Raw genomic sequence first — 10,816 nt, 5'->3', positions numbered from 1 at the left:
ACTGTCAAATGTCCAAACTGTCAAATTTTGACATTTTTGGAAAATTTACATAACACTGTGAATTAAGTTCATTTATTGTGTACTAAAATTTGTATTTTGCTCTATTTTTGATTCAAAAATACCGATTCGAGTCGTTTTTAGCGGTTTTAGCCTTTAGTTGGTACATCTTTAAAAAAAATATATAAATCTTCAAAAAAAAATTCAATGTTCAAAGTGTGCATAATTCGACAGATTGGTTCTTTATGTACAATCAGTGCAAAATTTAGAACAATTTGAACCACATCAGGGCCGTAATGAACAATTTTCTGATTCAAAATAATCCAAAAACTCTTAAAGCAAACAAACTGATAGATACTAATCTGGTCCATCGCCTAAAATTAATTAAGCGTGTCTCAAAAATAAGTTAAAATTGTCAAAGAGTTAAAGTTAAAGACTAATTTCTAACATAATTTTGGGTTCTTCTAAGAAAACTATCATGATAGAAGAATTCGTTAGGAATTTGATTTAGTTAATCCTGAAATTTTAAAGAACTATCGAGTGTAGAAACCATAAATTGCGAAATTATTGTAATAAATTAAAAGAATTGGCCAAATGCGCTAAACTCAACCCAAAAATTAGAATATTATTACGGCATGTATTAAAATTTCGAACGGCTGTAGTAAGTGCGGTCAAGTATAGAAAAAATAAGTCTGACCCCTTATACATAAAAATATGTCTAAAAAAAGACATTATAAATGGTCCTAAACACATATTTGGATGCCATGATCAGTGTTCGTCATATTTTTGTCATGGTGTAAAATCTGGCGAAGAGAATTTGTGGCCAACTTTTGAAAAAATATCATTACAAGTACTATATTTTTATATATTCTCATTCGACTCTAGTGATGATGGTATTTTGTAACGCATACGCGTAACCAATAATTGTTTTAGTTGGTTTTTCAAAATACTCTTTGCATTACTAAATCTCCATAAAAAAAACTGAGAAGTGTTTTTTGACAACTCGTCCCCTTACTGCAACAACTAGATAACTTAAATTTTAGGCATTTCTAAAGTAATTGTTACAATACTTCAAAAACCTAAAACCTAAATTTCTGTCAGATTAAAAAAACTTAGTTTAGTATATATTACACACTTGTATGACCAATAATAATAATTTTTGATTACTTTCAACATGTAGTTTTTTGTCTTTTAAATTTTTAAAGTGCAGTTACACAAAACTATAAATTTCAAGTTATCTAGTTGTTGCACTAAGAAGACGAAATATTTTGAATGTTTTTAATTAATTACTTTATTTACTTTTGAAGCTGATAAATAATTAAAACTTTGTGGACTAAACATTGGACGACATACATTCGCTTACTGCGATTGTTTTTTAAATAAACACATATTACATCAATTATTTTTAATATTATTATTACTATGTATATGTGTAATTTTATTTTATAGTGTATAGTGTTTGCTTAGTCTAATAAAATATTTTGTGTGAATATAAAGCCATTTATGGTCTTTTTTCTTTTTTTATTTGTGTTCGGTTTATAAAAGATTATTTATTTCATACGTATTTAACAATGCAACTTGGCATTTTGTTATTATTATTAGTATTATTATCGTATATGAAAATAAGTGAAAGTGCACATTCTGAAAATTTTACTAGGATTATTTTAAAAGGTTCGGTCTGGTGTGGTCTTAGCGACCCTCGCCACAGGCGGTCTTTTAATCCGTTGATTGACAGCTGCCATTGCAAGCCTAAACGCCCTGCAATTTGGGTTGCATATTTCTGAAAACTGAAATTTTACTTCACTGCATAACACCCTTAATCAACGATTAAAAACTAGCTTGTTAGGAAAGAAAAAATTATAAATGTTCAAAAATCCGCCTACACAAGAAGCCCTCAAAGTATTACAATTTTGAACTTTACTTCAATAGAAACAAATTTTTAAAATTGGGAATTTTACTGTGAATTGTAATCGGAAAATGTGGTTTGTCCGCAAACAAAGTCACAAAGTTTTAAAGCTCTAAAATGGAGTTTTTGCACAAATGCGTTGCCACAGCTCAGCACATTGGCTTGTTTGCGGCTCACTTCACTTTCCAACCCGCAACATTAAAACAGATGCTTATTTCACCGTAAAACATCTAAAAGCAATCAAAAACGCGTCAGTCGGTCAAACCTTTTACCAATTTTTGTGTTTGAACACGGCAAGATAGGCAGCTAGCGAGATGAACTGACCCGAAAACGAACTAACCCTAGCAGGGATGGTCTGGGGGCGACACAACACCTGTGCACTTCCGGTGAGGATCGCCCTTCTGCCCCAAAGGGATCGCTGACTCACGGCGTCTAAGCCCTTGCAGTCCCCCATTTGCCTCCAGAGATAAAATGTAACAGGAAAAGTGTCAAACACCTCTAAATGTCACATCGACGTTTTTTGAAATAACATTTAATTTATTGCTAAATTATTTCATCAACAAATGGAACAAAATGAGACTGGCGACATCGAAGACGAAGACTTAGTTGTCCTACTAATAGTACTGTTTTTTATTTTTACTTTAATGCTACCTTTTGTACTATTTCTACATCCTAATGTAGGAATTGAAATTTTAATACTGTTTGTATTCATAATAATAGTTTTTCTGGAACCAGCAGTAATATTATCTCCACCTCAAATTAGATTTCTTCTATGTGGCATTTTAAGTAATTGTCAGTTAATGTAAATTATTAAAATATATTGCTAGAAATCTTGTTTCTTTCATGACCCATCTGACCCGGCGCATCCACCATATTTGTAATGTATTAATTTATTAATTTCAGAAACAGTATTCTGCTTGGCTTAATTTCATAATTATTTATTTTCTAAAAAATCTTTAATATTAATTTCTTCATTAAATAAACAGTTTTATTAAATCAGATTTTGCCAAGCCCTTCCTAATTAAAATTATAAGAAATGAAATAAAGAGAAGTTGAATAATCGATTCAAGTCATTAAAAGGTATATAATTAAAATATCTTTCAAGCATTCAAAGTCCCAATTAAACGCCGTCTTCATCAAATAATTTTATTCCCTTTTCTGCACCTTTATGCCGCGATCATTTATTGCAATAGGTTCTTCTAAACAGACTTTAAAGCTATGTTTAAAATTTAATATAAATTTTGTTACAATATACAGGCTGTTCCGACTAAACTCCACATTAGAAGTATCAGAAGTTCTAACAATGATATTTATCTAAAAATTTTGATTATAGCTAGAATCGTTTTTAGATCCTGCTCGGTTACACCGAAAATGAGTATCAACTTAGTTTTTTTAAATAAAAAGTTTTGTTTTTTATTGCGATTTTGGATTACTCAAGTGATTTTAGAGAGGTTTTTCAGATCAAATTTAACCGTTTTTGAAATACGAGTATCTAGAGTTTTTTAAATTTATTTAAATTTGCATCGTTCTCTCCAAAAATCGATAACTCTACAATTTTTAATTATTTGGGCATATGAAAAAGAATGGTTAGATCGTTTTTTTGGTGTAATTATAATTCGAAAAATAATTAACACACCTCCACAATTTAAGGTTACGTTTGGGAAAGTTCAAATATCCGTAACTGAATTTTTTCAAATAGAAAGCCCCAATTTTTTTTACTAAATGAAAGAGAATTCAATTCTGCATCGATCTGTATCAACATTCCCTATACCTCAATTTAATGATTTTCAAGTTATTTTAACTTTTTTTAACAATAGAAGAAATTCATTACTATCCATGGTAGTTTTAGCACAAAAAAAATTTCTCACAAAAAAACGCCAAGTTTTTTTTGTATTATTTTCATAAATACAAATAAATTTAATTAACCTAATTTTTTTTTAAATTTAATAGGTTAAAGTTGAGTGTTATTGTTCGATCGGTAGCCAAACAATTACGTCTTTTAAAATCAACTAATCAGAACACGTCTTAGATTTTTCGACAAGAAAAATAAAAATAATTAAAATTTTTGTTTTAAAAATCGGCTTCATCGATTTTATAGTTAAGAAAAAAAATATTATTTGAAGAATTAACGTTAATTAATTTTCTTTATTGTCAAATGTCCAAACTGTTAAAATTTATATATTGTCAAATGTCCAAAACTGTCAAATTTAATGATTTTCAGGTTATTTTAATTTTTTTTTACAATAGAAGAAATTCATTACTATCCATGGTAGTTTTTGCATAAAAAAAATTTTAATATAAGTTACTACTACTATAACTCCTCCATTTAGTAAAGAAAAAGTTGGGGTGTTTCATTTAGAAAAACTGAGTCAAGGGTATTTGAAGTTTTCTAAACGTAACCTTACATTTTGGCGGTTTGTTAATATTTTTCCAATTATGAATACACTAAAGGAAATATCTAACTTCCAATACCCAAATACCGTTTCAAAATAATAAAAAATGGTAGAGTTATCGATTTTTGAATAGGAAGATTCAAATCCAAAAAAAATTAAAAAGTAGTAAAGAGTAGTCTAAAAATGGAATAAATTATGACTATAAACATAATTTTAGATAAATATCATTGTTAAAACTCCCAATACTTCTAATGTGGGTTTTAGCCGAGACAGCCTGTATAAATACGTCTGCTTATCTCGGGTAAGTTATTTGCTCTTGTTACATATAAAGAAACTTTGCAAAGTAATTAAATTTTCAACGTATGTTTAAACTGAATACTTCTAGCTCAAGTTTGTACATATTTGTCTAAAGAGACCTGAGGTTGTTTATGTCGGAATAAATGAAGATTAAAGACTTTACAGCACTATTTGATAATCTACAAAAAGCACTCGAAGTTAAATTAGCAACGAAGTGTGTAGAACTCAAAGCGAACCTAAAAATTTTGAAAGTGAAACAAAAACAATCTCGACTTTTCAATTTTTAAATTGTTTGTCACTGAAAATAAACATTTAAAAATTCTCGATTTTATTCTTCATTAAATAAAAACATATCTGTCAGTTGGAAGTTTTACAAAGTAACATAACATGACAAACTGAATTTAAACCATTTCTTTGTACAAAGCCCTGATGACAGTAAAGATGAAAGCCACATCATCCCTGTGAAAGTTTCAGGAGGTCAGTCGTAGGCTTGCAGACATAGCGCGCTTGAAGGACTTTATCGCATGGAGTTGACAAGCCGAGACCGAGGAAGAGAGCGTGATGACAGCAGTCGCCTGCGGCGTAAGATCTACGCAGGATGCGTGATGCCGACTCTGCGTGCGTGACTTGCATTCAACAACACCGATTCACTAAAAAATATGTGCACGAACGAGCCAACCTCACGACGTGTAACACATTCTTAATCTACCCACTAAAGAGGGATTATCTCGTTTTATAAATAAAATTAATAAAAAAACGCACCGACTTACAATTATTAAACGCTTCATAGCAAATCTAAACTGTATTAAAAGCTTCTTTGTGCAAGACCACCTACTATAATGGAAAATTAACTTAATAATTTAATTATGACAAGTATATGCAAAACCTCAAGGTACGTGGAACCCTTACATCTAAGCGGTTTAAAATTTATCTAATAAGAAGCTTGCATCTTTTGGAGCCCTCCAAACTTGTCTAAGTTTATATTTGCAAAAACTATTAGACAGCAAACTATAAATAGTTAATTACTCTAATGTTTCTCTTGTCAAACTACATTAAAATAAAAGTTTCACCCCAAACTGGTGGATGTTATGGATTGAAGGCTAAGTGCAGTTTGATTGCCCTGAAAGAAACTACTCGCGAAAACAATAAATTAACTTGGAATTACACGAAAACATTTGTACTAGCAATAAAACTCCAAAACAGAAAAAGGAACCAAACTCATAAAATTATACTAATGGTCTCTCTAACAAAAAACAATTTTTAATCGAACCGTAACAAAATAGGATAGACACGGCATTGTCATCAGTTTGAACTTGTCCATTCATCAATTATTTTCATTTATTAAGACCGAGCTTCCACTGTGTTTGGTTTTTTCAGTGTTTATAAAAAAAATTGAACGAGATTATATAAAGTAACTGGAAACACATTAATTATTTTTTTTGATTAAACTGAGTCTAAAAAATGTTTATGGATTAACTTAACCATAACAAACGCATAATTCAGTGTTGTGTATTTCATCTTAATAGAGCCAGTCGAGTGCAAACAAGCATTGTAAATTACACAACAATTGTTATACTAACTTATTACCTCGTACCATATGAAGACCTTAAACTAATTGGATGTAAAATAGTTAGAGACCCTGGTCTGTGAAGGTTCAACTCCTTAATTCAAGTGAAATGTAACAACAAAGGAGTCTGCAATTTGAATTTTTCATGAAAACTGACACACAAAGTAAATTAAATACTTTGAAACTGCAAACATTTTAGAATGGAGTTAATCACTAGACGTCTACTCTTGTTTCTCACACCACATGTATTTAGCCTTCTGTCACTTTCACACGAATTGTTTCCTATTTTCTCCACCTCTTTGTAACTCTTGACAAATGTCTGGCGACGAATAAACGACTTGTCAACCAAATAGATCAATCTATTGAGAAGATCTATTGTCTTTTCATCTTGTATTATTTTCGTCTTGAGTTTGCGACGAAGTTGCTACAAACTTTTTTGAGTTTTTGAGTTGGACTCGACCTGAGTAAAACCATTTACTTTTAATAGTGATTTAAAAAAAAAATTTCTTCAACTTCTTTTTCTTTAAACATCTGTTTAATACTCTCTTTTTCAATTCCACTTCTTTTTAACAATATTTTTTTCTCTGTTAATTAAATGTCTTCTTTGTTTTCTTTTTCTATCTCCATTCTTTCAACTTTTTCCGGATTTTACTTTATTCTAAAGCAATTTGTCTTTTTTTTTCTTTGCTTTTTGCCTCTTTTTTCCCACCAAATGTAATTATCATCAATTCCACTTCTTTTTTACAATATTTTTTTCTCTGTTCTTAATCAAACCTCTTTTCTTTGTTTTCTTTTTCGATCTTTATTTTCTCAACTTTTTCCAGATTTTACTTTATTTTAAAGCAATTTCTGTGTATTTTTAAAGCAATTTCTGTGTATTTTTCTTTGCTTTTTGCTTATTTTTTCCCACTAAATGCAATCATCAACGCAAGTATGACAATCGTTATTTCTTTTTTTTCTGGTTTCCTTTCTAAGCCAATAAAGTATTAAATAATACTTTAGAAGTGTTTCCTTTTTCTTTTTTAATTCCACTTAATTTTTACAATATATTTTTCTCTGTTCTTAATCAATTTTTTTCTTTGTTTTCTTTTTCTATCTTCATTCTCTCAACTTTTTCCAGATTTTACTTTATTTTAAAGCAATTTCTGTGTTTTTTTTTGCTTTTTGCTTATTATTTCCCACCAAATGCAATCATCAACGCAAGTATGACAATCGTTATTTCTTTTTTTCTGGATTCCTTTCTAAGCCAATAAAGTATTAAATAATACTTTAGAGGTGTTTCCTTTTTTTTTTAATTCTACTTCTTTTTTACAATAATTTTTTTCCTGTTTTTAATTGAATCTCGTCTTTGTTTTCTTTTTCTATCTCCATTCTCTCAACTTTTTCCAGATTTTACTTTATTTTAAAACAATTTGTCTTTTTTTTTCTTTGCTTTTTGCCTCTTTTTTCCCACCAAATGCAATCATCATCAATTCCACTTCTTTTTTACAATATTTTTTCTCTGTTCTTAATCAAATCTTTTTTCTTTGTTTTCTTTTTCTATCTTCATTCTCTTAACTTTTTCCACATTCTGCTTTATTTTAAAGCAATTTCTGTTTTTTTTCTTTGGTTTTTGCCTCTGTTTTCCCACCAAATGCAGTCATCACCGCAAGTATAATGCTAATCGTTTTTTTCTGGTTTCTTTTCTAAGCCAATAAAGTATTTTTTAAATAATACTTTAGAAGTGTTTTCTTTTTTTTAATTCCACTTCTTTTTTACAATAATTTTTTCTCTGCTTTTAATTGAATCTCGTCTTTGTTTTCTTTTTCTATGTCCATTCTCTCAACTTTTTCCGTATTTTTCTTTATTTTAAAACAATTTGTCTTTTTTTTTTCTTTGCTTTTTGCCTCTTTTTTCCCACTAAATGCAATCATCAACGAAAGAATGACAATCGTTATTTCTTTTTTTCTGGTTTCCTTTCTAATCCAGTAAAGCATTAAATAATACTTTAGAAGTGTTTCCTTTGTCTTTTTTAATTCCACTTTTTTTTACAATGCTTTTTTCTCTGTTCTTAATCAAATCTCTTTTCTTTGTTTTCTTTTTTTTTCTATCTTCATTCTCTCAAATTTTTCCACTCTATTTTAAAGCAATTTCTGTGTTTTTTTTTCTTTGCTTTTTGCTTCTTTTTTCTCACCAAATGCAGTAAGTATAATGACAATAGTGTTTTCTAAATAGTTAAACTTTCATTAAAATTATTTTTTGAAATACTGAAAAATGATCCAGTATCTAATAAGAAGTTGAGGAGGAATTATCAAAAAAATATAAATCGGACATTTAAATACTGTTTTATTTTAACTACTGGGTATTTTACGTTTTTTAAAAATGTAACAATTAAGGAATTCTATTGAGAGACAAAATAATAACTTTTATTAAACATATGCATCAAAGAAACAATTTCTATATCATGCCTTTCCTATCTACTTTAAAAATAATCGCAATATTATGGTCAGCTTAAGTAATATCATTACTACTTGATACTTGTACAAGCCGAACAATTATAATGTCAAATAACAATGAATTAATTAACAAATATTTAGTGTCATCTGTCACTTGTGACAGTCGTAGCAATAATGTCTAAAGTTTTCGTTCATTTATGCACCATCGTGCCACTAAATCGCCTTTGTGTTCGAAAATTTGGCCACATTCCAATAGTCGTAGAACAATCTGGGCGAGGCGATCGCGCTTACGATATCTATTCTCGATTACTCCGCGAAAGAATAATTTGCTTAATGGGTCCAATCACGGATTACACCAGTTCTGTTATCATTGCGCAACTCTTATTTCTGCAAGCTGAATCGGCCAACAAACCCATCCACATGTACATCAACTCACCTGGGGGTGTTATTACTTCCGGTTTAGGGATTTATGACACCATGCAGTATATCCTGCCGCCGGTTGCCACTTGGTGCGTGGGTCAAGCTTGCAGCATGGCGTCGTTAATTCTGGCAGCAGGAGCGAAGGGGATGAGACATTCCCTTCCAAATTCAAGGATTATGATCCATCAACCATCAGGAGGGGCTTCGGGCCAAGCCACCGATATCAAAATTCAGGCCGAAGAGATTTTAAAAATGAAAAAGCAGATCAATTGCCTGTATGTTAAACATACAGGAACTGCGTTGGAGCGAGTCGAGCAAAGCGTAGAGCGCGACAACTTTATGAGCCCGAGCGAAGCGTTAGAATTTGGGATTATTGATAAAGTATTAACAAGTCCTCCGAAAACAAAGCACGTTCCCGAACTTAACAACATTCTACCTAAGAGAGTTGACACATTTAATCAATCTGTTTCCAACCAGACTGCTAACTGATTATATCGCTTTATCATTCTTTATATTGTAGACGTTGTAATACATCCTATCAAATCACTGGTTTATTGGTACATTTTCTTCGCTGATCGGATTAAAACTCCCCTGACTGACACGTTCCGTTTCCGGTCTTAACTACATCTATACATTTTCACTGAAGTAAGACTAACGAGCTGCAAGCGTGGAAATTTGCAGGCTGAGGGGAACATTTAGTGTCATTTTAGCCCTCCTGAACAATGAAATTTATAATAGAACTAATCACTGTATAGCGTGTGGCACGTGACCCTTGACGAACCCACATGGAGAAAACCCAAACCCCCTTTCGGTTACTTAACTCACAAACGACTCAAAGTTTGCAGATTAAAGGACATTTTTTAAATTTAAGCATTTCTTTAAAAAATTTTTAAATGTTTTTTTAGAAATTTTTTAATCCAGTACATCTGACACTTTCTTAGTCTCCCCAACTGTCTTTTGTAGCACGATGTTTTGAAACGTCTCGATTGGCATTTTCACTACTAAATTTAAACATTTCCCTAAGAAATTTTTCTTTTTTTGAAAATCAAACGTCAGTACATTTAACACTTTCTTTTTACTCCTAACCAAAGTAATCCGAAGTAACCCAAAGTGGCCTAAAGTGACCTGAACCGACCTGAAGCTATTCGAAGTGACCCAAACATCAGTTTTTTACAATCTAAAAGACACTTTAATAAATAAAAATGAAACTCTTAATCAAATCCGATAGGATTTGACCACATTAACTATAAATATCTAAGCTGCGATATCCTTTAGGTTTCTTTAAAAAAATATATTAAATTTGTTTAAATTCAACAAAAATTTAGAAATAGTATCTACACAGTCGKTAATAGAACTAATCACTGTATAGCGTGTGGCACGTGACCCTWGACGAACCCACTAAGCATTTATTTAGAAAATTTTTAAATGTTTTTTTGCAAGTCTATAAATTTTTTAATCCAGTACATCTGACACTTCCTTAGTCTTCCCAACTGTCTTTTGTAGCACGATGTTTTGAAACGTCTCGATTGGCATTTTCACTACTAAATTTAAACATTTCCCTAAGGAATTTTTCTTTTTTTGAAAATCAAACGTCAGTACATTTAACACTTTCTTTTTACTCCCAACCAAAGTAATCCGAAGTAACCCAAAGTGGCCTAAAGTGACCTGAACCGACCTGAAGCTATTCGAAGTGACCCAAACATTATTTTTTTACAATCTAAAAGACACTTTAATAAATAAAAATGAAACTCTTAATCAAATCCGATAGGATTTGACCACATTGACTATAAATATCTAAGCT

The 10,816-nt window shown here is 30.6% G+C and overlaps 1 protein-coding gene across 1 annotated transcript; it reads left to right on the top strand.

The window, feature by feature from the left end:
• Positions 1-2,466: 2,466 nt before the first annotated feature.
• LOC123012346 (ATP-dependent Clp protease proteolytic subunit-like) lies at positions 2,467-9,569 on the top strand. The gene is made up of 2 exons (XM_044410197.1): positions 2,467-2,523; positions 8,737-9,569. The coding sequence occupies exons 1-2, from the start codon at positions 2,467-2,469 to the stop codon at positions 9,502-9,504; spliced, it is 825 nt and encodes a 274-aa protein (XP_044266132.1). The 3' UTR covers positions 9,505-9,569.
• The last annotated feature ends 1,247 nt before the right edge of the window (positions 9,570-10,816 follow it).

This window comes from Tribolium madens, unplaced genomic scaffold (genome assembly GCF_015345945.1).
Source record: "Tribolium madens isolate multiple individuals breed KSU strain unplaced genomic scaffold, Tmad_KSU_1.1 Scaffold_96;HRSCAF=242;Tcas5.2_LG5, whole genome shotgun sequence".
Lineage (NCBI taxonomy): Eukaryota > Metazoa > Arthropoda > Insecta > Coleoptera > Tenebrionidae > Tribolium > Tribolium madens.
The sequence above is the reverse complement of the archived record's forward strand: the minus strand, read 5'-3'. Positions and strand labels throughout refer to the sequence as shown.

Coding starts and splice junctions, on each gene's coding strand:
- LOC123012346 (XM_044410197.1), top strand. CDS start 2,467: ATGGAACAAAATGAGACTGGCGACATCGAAGACGAAGACTTAGTTGTC. Junction 2,524..8,736: donor ACTTAGTTGTCCTACTAATA/GTACTGTTTTTT, acceptor ACAAATATTTAG/TGTCATCTGTCACTTGTGAC.